Source organism: Phyllostomus hastatus, unplaced genomic scaffold, assembly GCF_019186645.2.
Source record: "Phyllostomus hastatus isolate PE091 unplaced genomic scaffold, TTU_PhHast_1.1 phas_contig_524, whole genome shotgun sequence".
In the NCBI taxonomy this organism is placed as follows: domain Eukaryota; kingdom Metazoa; phylum Chordata; class Mammalia; order Chiroptera; family Phyllostomidae; genus Phyllostomus; species Phyllostomus hastatus.
Genome location: NW_025333900.1, coordinates 15,502,142 through 15,521,285, shown reverse-complemented (window position 1 = coordinate 15,521,285; position 19,144 = coordinate 15,502,142). Strand labels below are relative to the sequence as shown.

Below are 19,144 nucleotides of genomic sequence, written 5' to 3'. Positions count from 1 at the left end.
TCACACCCTGTCTGTCCCAGGTCATCCTACAATCAAAATTCTATTTCTTTTCTTTAGGGCCCAACTCAAACATTACTGTCCTTCTACAAAACCTTTCCTGATCTCGTCCTTCAAAATTCCCTCCTTGCTCCTACTATACTTCCCTTTACATACCTGACAGTATTATGTTTGTGACTCAACATAATTCATTATATAGCACAGAGATTTCTAATTATCAGTGAATACTTAACACAATGCATAGTGTATAGAACAACAGGCTTTAATAAAGTCTTATTTAATACCTTGTTTTACTTAGCACCTTTATTTACACTTTAGACCTACCATAAAAGGTTCAACTATATAGCAACAGCAAAATTTTGGGTCTGACAGGGAAGTTTTATGGTTTTCTGTCACATACTGGAAGGATATTTGCCACTTAGCCTTTAATTTTTAAGTTGAAAACCACTCCAGATTTGGGTAGAAATTTTTATAAGTACAGGTATGACTTCCGGTCAAGATGGAGGTATAGGTAAGACATGCTTCACCTTCTTGCACAACCAGAAGAAGGATCACAACTAACCTCAAAAACAAAAAACACCTACAACTGCCAGAAAATCAAACTGTAAGGAAGTCCAACAACCAAGGATTTAAAGAAGCCATATTCATCCAGATAGGTAGGAGGGGCACAGACAGGGAGCTGGGCTAGAGAGGACACAGTGTGTGGGTGGAGAAGTGGAGGTGGCAGCTGGCAGAACGGGCAGTCTTCACATGTGGTACATAAAAGTCGGAAAGAACACCTTGGGAAAGACTGATCCCAGCACCAGGACAGACCACACAGTCTAGGGTTCTAGCACTGGGAAATGAAGGTTCATAACTTCTGGCTGTAAAAACCAGTGGGGGTTGGTGCAGTGGAAGAAACTGCCAGTCTCTTCGGAGGGTCTGTTTAAAGGGCCTGCATGGTCCTAGAATGTATGCAAACCCACCCACTCTGGGAACTACCACCAGGGCAGCAGCCAGAGGGCTGCCAGTCACATATGGGAATGGGGTGAAGTGACTGGAAACAGGGAGAATACCAAGCGATCCTCCAGCAGCCAAGCAGTGGCATTCTCCCCTCCCTAACCCCTCCCTCACATAAAAAGCCACAAAGCAGTAAAGCGGGTTGCCTTGCCCTGGCAAGTACCTAAGGCTCCACCCCATAAAACTTAACGAGTGTGCTGAGACAGGGAGTCAAAGCAGCTCTACCTAATAACACAGAAACAAATACAGGAAGGCTGCCAAATTGAGGAGACAAAGAGATATGGCCCAAATGAAAGAACAGGGGAAAAAAAAAAAGAACAGAAAAAGAACTAAGCAAAATGGAGACAGCCAACCTATGAGATGCAGAGCCCAAAACACTGGTAATCAGGATGCTCAGAGAAGTGATTGAGTATGATAAAAGCATAAGGGAAGAAATTAAGACTATACTAAGTGAAATAAAGAAAAATCTACAGGGAATCACCAGTGAAGGGAAGGAAGCTGGGATTCAAATCAACAATTTAGAACATAAGGAGGAAATAAAGTCAATCAGAACAGAAGAAAAAGAATTTTTAAAAAACGAGAAGACAATAAGACAACTCTGGGACATCTCCAAAAGTGCCAACATCTGAATAATAGGGATGCCAAAAGGAGAAGAGGAAGAGCAAGATATTGAAAACTTATTTGAAAAAATAATGAAAGAAAACTTCCATAATTCGGCAAAGGAATTAGATATACAGGTCCAGGAAGCACAGAGTCCCAAAGAAGATGGACCCGAAGAAGACCATATGGAGATACATGATAATTAAAATGCCAAAGGTTAAAAACAATGAGAGAATCTTAAAAGCAGCAAGAAAAAAGCAGAGAGTTACCAACAAAAGAATTCCCATAAGACTATCAGCCAATTTCTCAAAAGAAACTTTGTAGGCAAAAAGGGACTAAAAAAAGTATTCGAAAAGACGAAGAGCAATGACCTACAACCAAGATTACTCTAATCCAGTATAGCTATCATTTAGAATGGAAGGGGAGATAAAGTGCTTCTCCGACAAGGTAAAGTTAAAAGAGTTTATCATCACTAAACAATCATTACAAGAAATGATAAAGGGGCTTATTTAAGAAAAAGAAGATGAAAATATGAACATTAGGATAACAATAAACTCACAACTATCAACAACTGAATCTGAAAAACAAAAACAAAGTAAATAACTAGAACAGAAACAGAATCATAGATTTGGAGATCACCTGGAAAGTTATCAGCAGGGAGGAGGAAGGGTGAGGATGGAAAGCAATCTATATGTTCAAAGAAATCCCTATTAAAGTACCAATGACATATTTCATAGATTGAGAATATTTCAAAATTTATATGCAACCAAAAAAGACCCCACATGGGCATAGCAATCTTGAGAAAGAAGAACAAAGTAGGAGGGATCACAATATCTGATATCAAACTATCTTACAAGGCCACTGTAATCTAAACAGTCTGGTACGGCATAAGAACAGACACACAGATCAATGGAACAGAACAGAGAGCCCAGAAATGAACCCATGCCTTTATGGTCAATTAATATTTGACAAAAGGGGCAGGAGCATACAATGGAATAATAATAGCCTTTTCAATAAATGGTTCTGGGAGAACTGAAATGGTACATGCAAAAAATGAAACTAGATCAACAACTTGTACCAAACACTAGAATAAACTCACAATGGATAAAAGACTTAAAACATGACACTTAAAGACATGACACAATAAAAAGTCCTAAAGGAAAACATAGGCAGTAAAATATCAGATATCCCATGCAGCAATATTTTTGCTGATATATCCCTAAGGCAAGGGAAATCAAGGAAAGAATAAACAAATGGGACTACATCAAATTAAAAAGCTTGTGCATGGCTAACAAAAACATCATCAAAATGAAAAGGGAACCAACCGTGTGGGAAAATATATTTGCCAATGATACCTCAGACAAGGGATTTATCTCCAAAATATGTCAAGAACTCATATCTATGACTCAACATCAGGATGACAAACAATCCAGTTAAAAAATGGGCAAAAGACCTGAACAGACACTTCTCCAGAGGACATACAGAGAGCCCATAGACATACGAAAGGATACTCAACATCACTGCCCATCAGAGAGATGCAAATTAAAACCACAATAAGATACCATCTCACACCTGTCAGAATAGCCATCATTAATAAAACAACATGTGCTGGCAAGGTTGTGGAGAAAAGGGAACCCTAGTGCACTGTTGGTGGGAATGCACACTGGTGCAGCCACTGTGGAAAACAGTATGGAATTTCCTCAGAAATCTAAAAATGGAACTGCCTTTTTATCCAGCAATTCCACTGCTGGGAATGTACCCTAAGAATCCTGAAACATCAATGCAAAAGAACCTATGCACTCCAATGTTTATAACAGTACTATTTACAATAACCAAGTTTTGGAAACAGCCTAAGTGCCGATCAGTAAATGAGCAGCTCAAAAAACTGTGGTACATTTACACAATGGAATACTATGCAGCAGAAAGAAGGAACTCTTCCTACCTTCACAACAGCATGGATAGAACTGGAGAGTATTATGCCAAGTAAAATAAACCAAGCGACAAAAGATAAATACCATATGATCTCACCTATAAGAGGAACCTAATGAACAAAACAAAAAAATACGCAAAATAGAACCAGGGGCATGGAAACAAGAACAGAATGATGGGAACCAGAGGGGAGTGGGGAGGGACATATTGCAGGAAAGAAAAGGAAGGGTCAAGTCAAAGAACAGGTATAAATGACCCATGGACATGGACAACAGAGTGGGGATTGACTGTGGGAACAGGTCGTAGGTGGGATAGGAGAGAGCAAAGGGGGAAAATTGTGACATCTGTAATAAACAATGATTAAAGAAAACCTTTACTTACAGCTTAGAGCATGTAATTATTTGGAAAAAATAATTTAAAAAAAGAGTAAGTATAGGCATGGGTGAAGCTTTCTATGAAAAACTTACATTGACCACTCAGCTTAAAAATTTATCAATGCAGCCTACCTAAGCCTCTCAACAAATGAAACCCAGTGAAACCAAGGATGAGTTTTAAGAAAGACCAAGAGAAATACAAACATATCTAGGAGTAAAGGCATCACAAAGGAAATACTGTTCAAAAAAAAGATAAGCCCCAAAGAAGGTAATATCTTAACCTTTAAAAATAACTCAGAGAGCCCTGGCTGGTGTAACTCAGTGGACTGAGCACAGGTCTGCAAACCAAATAGTCGCGGGTTTGATTCCCAGTCATGGCACATGCCTGGGTTGCAGGCCAGGTCCCCAGCCGGGGGTGCGTGAGAGGCAACCACACATTGATGTTTCTCTCCCTCTTTCCTTCCCTTCTCCTCTCTCTAAAAATAAATAAATAACATCTTAAAAAAAATAACTCAGAGAAAACTACTGTATGTTAAGGATTTTTTGCCTCTCTTCTTTCTGATCTTAAATTTAGTAGTTTCTAGAATTAAAGAATTTGAAAAAAGGCATTCATTGACTTAAAGCTGGATCTGAGACTAATAATTACATCTTACCATACATGCTAAAGGCAGCAAAAACATAACCACAAAGAAAGAAAGTTTTCTAATGTTTTAGCTGCAAGAGAAGAGAGAATCAAATGGCATACTGTTAATCCAGATGTAATAAATCTAATAGGTACTTATACTTACAGACTATGCTAACATTAGTTTATGGCAAATTATAAAGAAATTCTTTGCCCTAGCCAGTACAGCTCAGTTAGTTGGGCATCATCCTGCAGAGTTTGATTCCTGGTCAGGGCACATGCCTAGGTTGTGGGTTCAGTCCAGGTTGGGGTGTATACAAAAAAGGCAACCAATCAATGTTTCTCTCTCACATCACTGTTTCTCTCCCTCCCTTTCTTCTTCCCTTCCCCTCTCTGTATAATCAGTAAGTATATCCTTTGGTGAAGATAAAAAATAAATAAATAAGAAATTAATCATTAGGAAATATTTACCCTAAATAAAAAGTATAAGGGAATAAAAAAACTACTTGCTCAAACATAAGCATATGTGACTTTTATTAAAACCTGGTTATTCAGTATTAATAACAGAATGTAATACAAAAATCATGAGGGTATGTATGTTAATTGATGGATTTACCAATGAAGCAACATCTTTGCAAGTTACATACTCTCCAAAGAAATTAATTTATGATGAAAGTGACATTTCAAACTTTTGAGGAATATCACAATTAAAGAAATGCACAAATACCACTTTTCACTAATTAGACTGGCAATAATTAAAACACGAGTTACCATTTAGCACAGCATTGGGAAAACAGATATTCTCAAGAACTGCTAATAAGAATGCTATGGTACAATCTCATTGCAATTTTGCAATATATATCAGAAATTAAAGGGCACATATAGAGTGACCCAGTGGTCCACTGTTATGAATTATCCTACACACTCTCACACAATCCCAATGATAGAATCAAGAATATTTATTGTAGTATTGCTTATACAAGCAAAAAACCCAAGAAGTGTCCACCAATAATAAAAGTTACATTATACCTAATGTATACATGAAAGAATGATCAAGATATATCAGTAAATGTAGAAAGAAACATGAGGAATACATACAAGCTATTTTTGATAACTTATACAGAGCACAGTGTTGGGAGAGAAGAGAGTTTTACCCTCTTATTTTAAACATTTCTGTACTATTCACACATATAAGAAAATGTGACTTTTATTTAAAATTACAATTTTGAAAATACTAAATGTTGCTTGGCAATATACTTGAAAACAGTCAGATGTATGCTATGCAATCTCAACAAGAATGAAAAACAAGTAAGTTTACTAATTAAAAGGTGTTTTTCACATTACAACAAAGAGAAGCACATTACAATGCTACTAAAGAGAGTGAAGCACAGAGGAGTTAATTTGGAAATTAAGAAAATTAAGCTAATATAAGACACTTCCATGAAAAACTTCCAATTCTTGGATTTAGGGATTCTTCAAAATGGAAATGCTTAGCAGCAGCTCACTACAATATTCAAGCACAAAATGAGGAGAAAGAGTGTGAAACTGAGGTATCCTATCAGCCCGTGAGAGGGGAAAAAAAACCCAGTCTAAAATCTTTTAAAGACCTTAAGTCAAGCAAATGCAAGGTTAAATTTTTCTAAATACTCAAATTTTACCAACAAAAAACTAAACAATTAACATCCAGGATAAAATAAAAGAAATACATGAGGTTCTACATTCAATGAAAGTCTGTGTCTAAGAAAATCCTTGTGGGGAGGTAGAGGAACAGCATGACATGGGGTCAACGTCCAACTCTGTGTTCAACCTCTATGGCAGAAGCTGCAGAGCAAAAGCAACAAATTGATCCCAGTGGGAAAGAACCTGTCCTTGCTTTGGACTTGCCAGAAGGCAATCAAGCTTCAGGCATAAAACCCCCCCAGGTGACTACAATAGCCAACACAACTAGCCGAATTTCGAATATGAAAGAAAACTGGTATGAAATGCTTTCGAGTTTTTAAAAAGTTTCATTTCTTAAGAAATTGTAAGGGGGATAGATAAATGGTAATGGAAGGACACTTAACTTGGGGTGGTAAACACACAACACAATACACAGATGATGTGTTACAGAAGGGTACACCTAAAACCTATGTGATTTTATTAACCCATGTTACCCCAATAAATACAAAAAGTAAAAAAGGAGACAATATATTGTTTATGTATATTACAGATCTGCAATGATAAAACAAACATTTTTAAAAAAACTTTTCAGTAAACAGCAAGTTTCCTAAGCTACAGGAGTTAAAAATATTATCACAATTCTAGGCCATAATATAATTTCTTCCTCCACTCCCAATAGATTTTTACCCTGAGAAAAATAAGTAAAAGTTTTCTTTACTTCTTACAGATGGGATAAGTCTTTCCAATCTTCTCTGTGGATTAAAATCTTCTGATAATCTTCAGAGAAATAACTAGTACAAACTCACAAAGGGAATGATATTAGTGACAAACACTCTAATTTCCTTAACATGGATCAATGCCTTCATTTGGAAAGCATAATCAAAATCAACAATGACTAGGTATTTTATTCCAACTGGACTGAAAGACGACTTGGGAATATTTTATTTCTCTTCCCAAAATGTCTATAATGCTATCTTTGTATTGCTTTCATAGACACCTTCCTATAGCCAACAGCAACTGAATTATTAATGCCCCCATCCCATTCCAGCAAATATTCTGAATATCTATTTGTCTGAAGAGATATCTCTATTCACTGTTCTATGTCTAACAAACATTCACTAAGTACTGTGCTGAGATAAATAAGGCGTGGATGGTGTCTACCTTCAAAGAGTTCACAGCCTAGTAAAGAAAGTAGACTACTGCAGTATAGCCAGGCCTGGCTCAAAGGACAAGATAATGCTTGAGATGGATCATGTTAGGAGATAAGCTGACAAGGAGGAAGGGACCTTGGCAATTGAGAAGGTAAGGGGCTGGAGAAGACTGACAACATATACTTAGGACTAAAACTAGGAATATAAACATCCTATATTGTTTACTTAATGCTAAGCATTCTGAAATAGCTATAGTGAGACCATTGTATACCATGTTATAGAACTTATATTTTATTACTATTGTACAGATGATGGAGAAAAATGAAAGGGACATCTAGAGGAAGGAAAGCAGTGTAGAATGCTGGCAAGTGAGGTCAGAGACTCAGAGAACCCAATAAGCAAAATTATAGGCAGAGTGCATGAAAAATTTGCAGGATGTTCACACAATGGGATGTTACTGCTCAAGTAGCTCAGCTGCTTAGAGCATAGACTGGATATGCTAAATTGGCAGGTTCAGTACCCAGCTAAGGGTGCCTACAAGAAGCAACCAATGAATGCATAAATAAGGCTGAAACAACAAATCAATGTTTCTCTTTCTCTCTAAAATCAATTAAAAAATAATAATGAACTACTGATACAACAACATGAAGGAAACTCAAAAACATTATGTTGAATAAAAAACAGGTACAAAAGAATACATTATATACACAAAATTCAAGGCAAAACTAAGCTCTGCTGATAGAATACAGGATGATGCTTACCTCAGGAGGAGAGGCTATTGGACTGCAAAAGGAAGAATAAGAGAAACTTTCTGGGGCAGTAAGAACATTCTGCATCTTGATCTGGATGGAGGTTATACATGTAAACACATATGTAAAAACTCATTCAGCTCTGTATTTTAAATTTTCCACATTTTACCACACACACATTAGAACTTAATAAAAAAGAAAAGTTCATATATAATTGTGGTGGGATAAGATAAGAGTAAATTAAACTACTGTCACCTCATGAGTAATATCTAACCTGTAAGAAATCAAAATCAAAGTTCTAATAGACACTGTATATTCAACTAGCAAACAAAATCCCTATAAGACCTTAAGTCCAAAAGTCTAACTGCTTCTCTCCTTCAGGAAGATATACAGACAAATGTTCCTTATAATGCTATGAAAATCAAGTGCTCTTCCTAAATAAAAAGAAACAGCTCCCTAGTAGCCAAAAAAACCCAAAAATTTTCTACACCACAGTACCTACCTTATAGGAGATATGAAGATTAATAATGCACAAGAAGCACTTAACATGACATAGAGAAAAGAAATACTCTTCAAAAAACCATTATTATATCATAGCAATAAAGGGAAAACTGCTCAAATTACACCCAAACCATTTATTGAGAATACAATATTTAACTGCACATTACTCAATCACAGCACTTAACTAGCCTTTTTTTTTTTTAACTGTGAGATCAAGAAGTTTCTGACAGTTGAATCATCTGGTTAGATTAGAAAAGGATCAAGTTAAGTGCAATTTTATCAAAGTATTCTTCTTTGTATATCCTGAAGCTATGCTCATTACCAATAGATAGTAAATGTATACATATTTTTTAACATTTCAACAGCTGATATTATTAAAAAGCATTCTTTCACATACCAGACCAAAAGTACATAGCCACAATTCAACTTTCTGAAAGTCAACAGCTTTAAGAAATTAAAGCAAATCAGAATGCTAAATTAGAAAAATCATTCAGTAGAGGTATCAGCAAGGAAAATATTTTAAAAATCATTTATAATTCTAAACATCATATTAAAAAGTAACAATTGGGATATTTTAACCAACTTGTGGCAGTGCTTTATTCACAGAAATAAAAAGTAAAATTTACAAAAGCAAAGACTACTCAAGTACTATAACCCACAAGAGAACACTGAAGCAATGTAACAAGTCTCTTACTAAATTTGGTTTTCTTTTCTCTTTAATTTTTTAAATATTTTATTTATTTATTTTTTAGAGGGAGGGAAGGAAAGGAGAAAGAGAGGTAGAGAAACATCAATGTGTGGTTGCCTCTCACACATCCCCCACTTGGGACCCAGCTGCAACCCAGGCATGGGCCCTGACTGGGAATCAAACCAGTGACCCCCTGGTTCCCAGGCCCGTGCTCAATCCACTGAGCCACACCAGCCAGGGCTCTTTTTTATTTTTTAAGATTTTATTTATTTATTTTTAGAGAAAGAGGAAGGAAGGGAGAAAGATGGAGAGAAAAATCAGTGTGTGGTTGCCTCTCACGCACCCCCTACTATGCAACCCAGGTATGTGCCCTGACTGGGAACTGAAATGGCAATCCTTTGGTTCACAGGCCAACAATCAATTCACTAAGCCTCACTGGCCAGGGCATGCATTTGGTTTTCTAATATGTTTTACAATTAATGGAAACCACACACTTGAATTATAAAGCTCAATATAAAAAAAGGAAAAAAACTTAGTTCCACAATTTGGTAGTTGTATTTTTCTCCCACCAAATCAACTGGATGAAATGCATCAAAAAGTTGATTCTTTGTATTTCAAAATCTTATTAAAAAACTCACTGATTCTGGACTCGAAGGCAGATTTTTAAAACAAATATTTGTATTGCTCTTACTTTGACATGTAATATTTTAAAAAGTATTCTACTTACCTAGATTTTGTCTTATTAACATATTGCTGCAAGAACACCCTCATTCGAGATTAAATCAAACCTGAAAGAATACAGGCAAAACCATCATTTAGTTTTTTGCTTCATGTATGAATAAGTACATCTATGACACAAAATACTTTCAAATGAAAAACTGCAAATCAATTTTTCTCTTGATAAGACATGTCTGAAAAACTGTTCAACTAAAACATGATTATTTTAACTTTTGGGAAACTTGCTAAGTACCTTTTTACTTTCAGAAAAAATAATTTATTCAAATGAGAAATTAGCTTTCTAGTTCTCTTCAGGAAAATTTTACAAAACATGTTTTCATTAACTTCAGTAGTGTGGCAATAGCTGTAATTAAAATCAGGATTTATTTATAAGACACACTTCTATCTAACTCAATGTTTACCTAATACTATTATTTGTCTGTCAAAAAAATATGCCAAAAAAGGCCAAAAAGTTGAAGAATACAGAATGAGATGTATAAAAGTATACACTAATAGTAGCCATAATAACAGGTAACACTGATTAAATACTTTACTAAATGCCAGGAATCATTATTATACAGAATGGCATATATTGACACTCTCCTACTTCCTCAATTTAATATTCAATCTAGTATATGTAATCTCTACATGAACACTCCACTGAAAATGTACTTGTCAGAAAATCTACTTACCTCTAATTGTATCACATTCTATAAATTTTGAAAACGCAGTATGTCCTACCCTGAACTCTAGTAATCTCCTTCCCCTACCTGTAATAGATTGTTACTATTCTGAATTCTTACTCTCTAAAGACGGCACCAGCATACCTACTGCCTGCTGTTCATACCTAGATTATTATAACTGCTATTTCTAGACTATCATCTCAAATTCATCCCTCCCAGAACTATCAGGTTGAGAAAAAATTCATTTAGTTTTTTCCATAAAATAGAAGACACATTTTTCATTGTCATCAATAACATTACTGATTTGGATATTTTGAGTATGTCGGCTATCTCCCATGTGGTATAACGCTGATTGTTCTCAGTTAACGTCACAATTTGATCGCTATTAACTTGAACTGGTCTGCCCAACCACTGGAGTATCACTCAGCAAGAAATCTCCAGCAGAAACCTCACAAACCACTTTTGATATGTTCGAGCAGTCCCAGCACCTTTTCCTACACTACACAAATCTTTTTTTTATTTCAGTTGTATTTTTACCTTTCTTGAAATAAAACACAATATGTTGAAAATGTTGTGTATTTTCTTCCATCTTCAATATTAAAATGGCTATACAAAAATTCACCAATTTTAGTTAAGTTTTTGTAATGCACAGATATGACAGCTGCCATAATGCAATCTAACGAAATTATTTTGAATGAAGTTAAAGACGATGTGCTTAGAGCCACTGTACAGAAAAAAAAACTTTTTAGCCAATCCAAGATGCCACATCTATGCTTCAAGTCCTTCAATAAAATCATCAACGATCTCATTTCTGTCTATCCCTAATCACATTTACTACATGTTTCTACTATACCAGACTTCTTCAATTCCCAGAACAGCCCCCATGCTCAGCTTTCATGCCTTTTCACAAGGTCAACTATAGCTACCTACTGTCTCTCTTTAACTTTGCTAGCACCTTTTTAGTAATTTTTCAATATTTAGCTTAGTCACCCTGACAGATCCTTCTTTAATTTCTTCAGCTGCATAAACTTGTGTTTCTCAAATGCTGTCGCAACTAGTGATAGCTCTGTATCAACCCCATCTGTTTGTGTATATTCTGAACTACAGTGTGGCCAAGAATTCATTTATCTCATTTTGGCACTTTCACTGGATGTGCACATCATAAAGGTGTAACAATGTAGGCTGCATGAAAGACTACAGAAATTTTGTGTTGTATCCCAAAATGCTCACAGGAATATATATTTTTAAAAAGTAAAAAGTCAGGCTAAACAGTTTAATTCAGAGGACTTCCGGCAAGATGGAGGCATAGGTGGACGCACCGTACCTCCACCCACAACCAAGATTAGAACAACAACAATTTAGAGGCAGAATAACACCCAGAACTGACAGAGAATTTATCTGAATGGAAGTCGGACAGCCAAGAAGTTGAAGTAGACCCATTCATCCAGACCAGTAGTAGGGGCTGAGAGAAGGAATGGGTGCGGGTCTCAGTGCGTGGAGATTAGGGAGAACTGGACGCCTAAGGCACCGGGAGCACGTAAGCCTTCCGGGATGTGCAACACTGCAGCGGTGGACGCTGAGTATGCAAGCAGCAGCTGGCGGACCCAGTGAGGTGGCACTGTGGACCAGGGCAGAGCACGCAACCCAGGATCCCAGAGAAGGGACTGAGATCCCAGGAGAACGGAACTACCGCCATTGTTCCCTCCTGCTCCTGCTCCCACCCCTGCCCCCACATACAATGTCACAATCTAGCGACTGGGGTGCCCAGCCCAGGTGAACACCTAAGGCTCCGCCCTTAGGTGTTCACCGTAATAGGAGCAACCAGACCAAAAAAAAAAAAAAAGAGAGAGACAGACAGACATGTCTCAAACAAATCAATGCCCCAGGACTCATCCTTTTGAGCGACCAAGAGATAGCCAATCTATCAGATGCACAGTTCAAAACACTGGTGATCAGGAAGCTCACGGAATTGGTTGATTTTGGGCACAAATAACATGAAAAAATGCAGATTACCATAAAAGAGATGAAGGAAGATGCTTGGAGAACCTATAGTAAAGGGAAGGAAACTGGGACACAAAACAATAGAGTGGACCAGAAGGAAGCAAGAAACAACCAAGCAGGAAAGCATGAAGAAATAAGAATTAAAAAAAACGAGGAGAAGCTTAGGAACCTCCAGGACATCTTTAAACGTTCCAACATCCGAATTATAGGGGTATCAGAAGGGGAAGAGGAAAAGCAACAGATTGAGCACGTATTTAAACAAATAATAAAGGAGAACTTCCCCAGTCTGGCAAAGGAAATAGACTTCCAAGAAATCCAGGAAGCCCAGAGAGCCCCAAAGAAGTTGGATCCAAGAAGAAACACACCAAGGCACATCATAATTACATTAGCCAAAGTAAAAATGAAGGAGAGTATCCTAGAAGCAGCAAGAGATAAGGGGACAGTCACCTACAAAGGAGTTGGCATCAGACTGTCAGCTGATTTCTCAAAAGAGACCTTACAGGCAAGAAGGGGCTGGAAAGAAATATTCCAAGTCATGGAAGACAAGGACCTACATCCCAGATTGCTCTATCCAGCAAAGCTCTCATTTAGAATGGAAGGGCAGATAAAGTGCTTCTCAGATAAGGTCAAGCTAAAGGAGTTCATCATCACTAAGCCCTTATTTTATGAAATGTTAAAGGGATTTATTTAAGAAAAGAAGAGAAAGAAAAAACACGTATAGTAAAAGGACAGCAAACTCACAATTATTAACAACCACACCTAAAGCAAAACCAAAAGAAACTAAGCAAACAACTAGAACAGGAACAGAACCACAGAAATGGAGATCACATGGACGGTTAGCCACAGGGGAGTGGGAGGAGGAGAGAGGGGGAAAAGGTACAGAGAATAAGTAGCACAGATTGTAGGTTGAAAATAGATTGGGGGAGAGTAAGAGTAGCATAAGAAATGTAGAAGCTAAAGAACTTATAAGTATGACACATGGACATGACTAAAGGGGGGGATATGGGTGGGAGAGGGTGTGCAGGGTGGAGGGGAGTGAAGGGGGGAAAATGGGACAACTGTAATAGCATAATCAATAAAATATATTTTTAAAAATTCTCAATCCTCAAAATTTCATTAAGGTAACTCCAGACTGCTGGAAACCTCAGGTGTGGCATAAGCAAAGAAAAACTATTGCTGCAAAAAAAAAAAAAAAATATAGTATCACCATAGGGCTCAGAGGTTAGGCCTGGAAAAGCAGCTGGAAATTTAAATGGAGACAGCATGGCAGCAAAAGACATAGAGGAGTAAAAAAAAATTCTCAGTATAAACTTTGCCCAAATCACTGGATGACTAATAAACTATGTATGCATGGAAAAGAACTAAAGGGGTTGAAAGGGGAAAAGTTGGCAAAGGTCAGAGAAAAAGCTACACCTGAAAAATGGAGCTGTTCTGAGTTTGGTGCTTTTTCAACAGGGTGCATTCAACTGTGCAGTTTGGGCAGCAGGAAGCTAAAGTCCTACAAGGCTGAAATGTCAGAACCCAAGCACAGAAGAACAGTTGGTAATTAGTAGAATCCCCAAAAGCATAAAAATCACAGGGAAAGATTCAAATTCTGACTATAAACTTCACCCAATAATTCTCAAAGAAACATTAGCAACCCAGAGTCACCAAAACATATTCACAATATCCATTTTTCAAACAAAAGTTATAATATCCAAAAAACAAACAAACCAAAAACCCCACAAAACAGGAAAATCTAATCCATACTCAGGAAAAAAAAAAGGCAATGGAAAATGATTTTGAGTACCTTGGATGTTAGAGTTAGCATATAAGAAATTCAAAGCAGCTATTTTAAGTATGTTATTAAAATTTTAAATATATATTCAAAGTATTGATAGAAACTTTATATAAAAAGGAAAAACTGAAAAATAAAATAACTAAAATAAAAAATTAACAAGAAGGGTGTGATAACAGATGGCAGAAGAAAGAATTGGTAAGCTTTGAAATAAGGCAATAATACTATCCAAACCAAAAAACAAAGTGAAGAGACTGGAGAAAATTTAAGAATTTCAGAGACCAGTAGGCCAATCTCAGGTGGTCTAACATAGATGTAACCCATTCTACATAGATAGAAGGGCAGAAGAGTGAAAAAGGTACAAAATATTTTTTGTTAAAGAAATAATAGCCAAAATATCTCAACTCTGGTACAGAATATTAACTTACAGGTCCAAGAATGTCAACAAACCCAAGCAGGATAACCACAAACAACCACTTCTATATGCATATCATATTCAAGCTGTTAAAGGCCAAAGAGAAAACCTTGAGAGCGGCCAGAGAAAAGGGAATGGTTCCATATGGGAAATGACAATACAAGTAATGGCTGACTCTTCATCAGAAAACAGTGGAGATACTGGAACATGATCTCTATCTGGTGATACTACCCTTAAAAAATGAAAGTGAAAAAAAAAAGGATATTTTCAAATAAACAAAAATTAGACTTGTGGCAGCAGACAAAACAGTGTTAAAAGAAAAGGTAGGGGAATTTAAGAAGTAATTAAAATAAAAAATACTTAATCTAAAAAATGGCAAGAAAGGTGAGAAAAAGAATACAAAATCAGAATAAATAGGAAGCACATAAAATCATTTATTTAATCCCCAATGCATCTCAGTAATTATATGAAATCTAAACAAACTTTGTTATAATTAAAAGGCAAGGAAGTATTAGATGGGACTGAAAGTAAAACCATATGGTATATACACAATATACAAAACAGCTCTAAAACATAAAGGCACAGAAAATTTTAAATAAAAGTTTGGGTTGAAAAAGGAACCGCAAACCCTAGCTATAAGAGGGCTGTAGCTATGTTATTATTGATCAAGGCAGACTTCAAAACAAAAAGCATTCCCAAAGATAATGAAAACAATAATGATAAAAGATTCAACTCTTCTGAAACATAAAACAATTGTAAATTTGTGTGCCCCAATATCACAGATTCATTCATATATATAGCAAAAATGGACAGCAACACAAGAAAGACAAATCCATAACAGCAGAAAATTTTTAAAGATCTCTCTAATTAAACCAACATGCAGAAATGGGTGGAGATTTGAAATTTTAAACATAATTAACAAAACTGACTTAATAGAAACATATAACTATTGTACCCAAAAAACTGCAGAAAATATATTCTTTTCAAATACACACAAATATTTATAAAACCTGGCTAATAAAAATTAAAAAGTACAATCACATTTGGAATCAGGGAAATGGAAAATAAAACCACTATGAGATACCAGTACACACCCTCTAGAATGTCTAAAAGACTAACAATACAAAGTGCTGGTAAAGATGAAGTGTGAAAATAACTTTATTGATGATGCTGTTAAAAACACTTCATGAAAAAAATCGGAGTATCTTCTGAAATTCATCATAGATCCACTCTAATTCCTAGATATTTACTAAATATAAATATGTACACTAGGAGACAGGTACAAGAACATGCATAGCAGCATTACTTTTTAAAAACTTTTAAAAGATTTTATGTATTTTTTTGAGAGAGAAAAAGGTAGGGAGAGAAACATCAACTGGTTGCCTCTCCTGTACATCCCGACTGGGGAGGGAACTGGCAACCTTTTGCTTTATGGGACAACGACGCTCAACCGAGTCACACCCATCAGAACCAGAGCAGTATTCATAAATGCCTAAAACTGTTAATACCCCAAATTTCCATTAAGAAAATAATAGTGGGATATTCCAATAATACACCGTGTAGCAATGATTGTGAAAGAACTACAGTTATTTATGCAACAACAGAGATGAATACCCAACAATGCTAAAAGTAAGATCCATTTATATAAATTTCATTAACAGGAAACATATATCTAGGTCAAAAATGTATTTTAGATGATAAAAATATAAAACAAAATAAAAAGACTGCCATAAAAGTAGGACAGTAGTTTCTCCTAAAAAAAAGAGGTGTGGCTGGGAGGGGGCTTCACTCTAGGTTCTGGCAAGGTTTTAATTCCTGATTAGATGATTAATCAGGTAAGCACTTTTGAATACTTCAAAGTTGTATATTCTTCCTATGCGTTATTCTAAGTATTTTTTTCCACAGTAAAAATGTTTCAAAACTAAACGTATAGACATTTGTAAGGTTTTGAATTTCTTCTAAATGAGGCATTGGCATTATAGCATTGTTTTTATTTTAAAGTTATATACACACACATTTTAAAATCAAATAAAACTTGTGATGAAAAACAGTACCTCCACCCCCACCCCCCATTTCTAATCAGTATACTTCTATACTGGTATTTAAGTTCTTAACTTTGAAAATAGATAAATATATATATATATATAAATAAATTCTTCACTTTGGATATGATTGCTTCATTTTGGATCTGATATATGAAAATGCCTTAACTCTTTTATATCCCTCTGTAACTTCCCCAACTTATACCAAAGCCCCACATGAGGATGGCTAGCTATTTTTTTACACAAAACTGCAGAAGTAATTCAATGGAAAGAAAAGTCTTTTCAACACTTGATGCAGGAGCAACTGGCTATACATAGTGGGGAAAAAAGTACTGACCAAAATCTCACACACTATACCAATATTATTAATTCAAAATAGATTATAGGTTTAAATGTAAAACTGTTAATCTTACAGAAAAGAAAAATCAGGATCTAGAGCTAGAAAAAAAGAGTTCTTTGAAATAACACCAAAAGCATGATCCAGAAAAGGAAAAATTTGATAAATAAACTTCATCAAAAGCTGAAGGAGTTTGTTACCACCAGACCAGTATCATAACAAATGGAGAAAGAGGGAAAGGAAAGAAGAGGTAGAGGAAAAAGAGGAAGAGGAAAAGGAGGAAGGAGAAGAATGTGAATAAGAAGAATGAGGAGGAGGAAAAAAACAGAGGAACATATTTTAAAAAATAAAGTGGCAATAAATACACATATATCAATAATCACTTGAAATGTAAATGGCCTAAATGTTCCAATCAAAAGAAACAGAGTCACTGCTGAATGGATAAGAAAACAAGACCCATACATATGTTGTCTTCAGGAGACCCACTTCAGAACAAAAGATCACACAGACTAAAAGTAAAGGGATAAAAATCTTTTACTCTGTCAAAGACACTGTAAAGAGGATTAGAAAATGAAAGATTTGAAAAAATATTTGCAAACTATATATACAACAAAAGGCTAATATCTAAAATATTTTTTAAAAACCTTAAAACTCAACAATAAAACACAGCAAAAATATCAAAATGAGGACATTTGAAAATTGCCTCCTCTATAAAATCAAAAAGAACACTGGCAAAAATAGCCAGTCGACTTTCCCAAACTCTAAAAATTATTTAAAGGCTTGCAGCAATCTGGGGAGAGCTTACCCAAGAAAGAGAGCGAAATCTTGGTGAGCGCAGCAAAGTTTGTGGCATTTTATTTTGTCCTATTCCCATCCTCCAACCCCAGTTCCACAGTAGTTTAGAAAGCCAAGATTCTGACTTCCTGTGTGCTGGGTGGCTTCCTGCCGAGTTCCCAACTGTCACTCTTTTTCACTGCCTGCCGCAGTCATCATGGTTTGCATGCATGCTCCTGCCCTGGGAAGCACGTGTGTCAGTTGGCTCTACCCTACTGTCCCAGCATCCCCACCTGGCTGAAGTTGACCTTTAGGAGATAAATGAGCAGGTCTAGAAACTGGCCAGGAAGTGCTTAACTCTCTCACAGATGGGTGTGATTCTTAGAGACTCACATGGTATTTCATAAGTATGTGAACAGGAAATACAATCTCAAGAATTCTCAAGTCCAAAGGACTTGCTCCTGATCTTCCAGAGGCTCTCTAACCATTTAATTAAGAAAGTTGTTGCTGATCAAAGCATCCTGAGAGGAATAAAAAGGATAAGAATAGGTAATTCCCTCTGATTTGATAGAGACCTGTATTCACCAGTTTGGGCTTCATATTATAAGACCAAATGAGTCCCCCCCATCCCCAAATGGAAACACAAATCATCCACAGCTTCTGCCCTGGTTGCGTAAAATGTCTACACACTCAAGCAATAAAATCTTTGTTTAACTAGGGGTAAAAAAAGCCAACACTCTACAAGTCCTGTGAAAACCAGCAGCCTGGCAACCACTTGAGGTGTGGAAGCTCTCTTACTACCCCATTCCCCAAGGACTGTCATTATTTGACAAATTTAGTAGTGTCACAGAAGCCCCTACACCCAAACCTATACTAATTTGACCTGACTCAGAACTTAACCAGTGCAAAAATTCTTTTTCCTAAAGGTGTTTGTCAAAAACAATCAGAGAAGCCCTGGCTGGTGTGGCTCAGTGGATTGAGCATGGGCCTGGGAACCAGGGGGTCACCAGTTCAATTCCAGTCAGGGCACATGCCTGGGTTGTGGGCCAGGTGCCCAGTAGGGGGCACTGTGAGAGGCAATCACACATTGATGTTTCTTTCCCTTTCTCCCTCTCTTCCCCTCTAAAAA

The 19,144-nt window shown here is 36.3% G+C and overlaps 1 protein-coding gene and 1 pseudogene across 4 annotated transcripts in view; one reads left to right on the top strand and one right to left on the bottom strand.

Annotated features, from left to right (window-relative positions):
• ZNF644 (zinc finger protein 644) overlaps positions 1-19,144 on the bottom strand; it is a 96,624-nt gene that overhangs the window by 60,520 nt on the left and 16,960 nt on the right. For all 4 annotated transcript variants that reach the window (XM_045846995.1, XM_045846997.1, XM_045846996.1 and 1 more), the window contains one exon: positions 9,997-10,057. In XM_045846995.1, coding sequence (XP_045702951.1) covers positions 9,997-10,018 — 22 coding nt within the window. In that variant the 5' untranslated portion in view covers positions 10,019-10,057. The remainder of the gene's footprint in view (positions 1-9,996; positions 10,058-19,144) is intronic.
• On the top strand, positions 12,221-18,692 carry LOC123823980 (annotated as a pseudogene).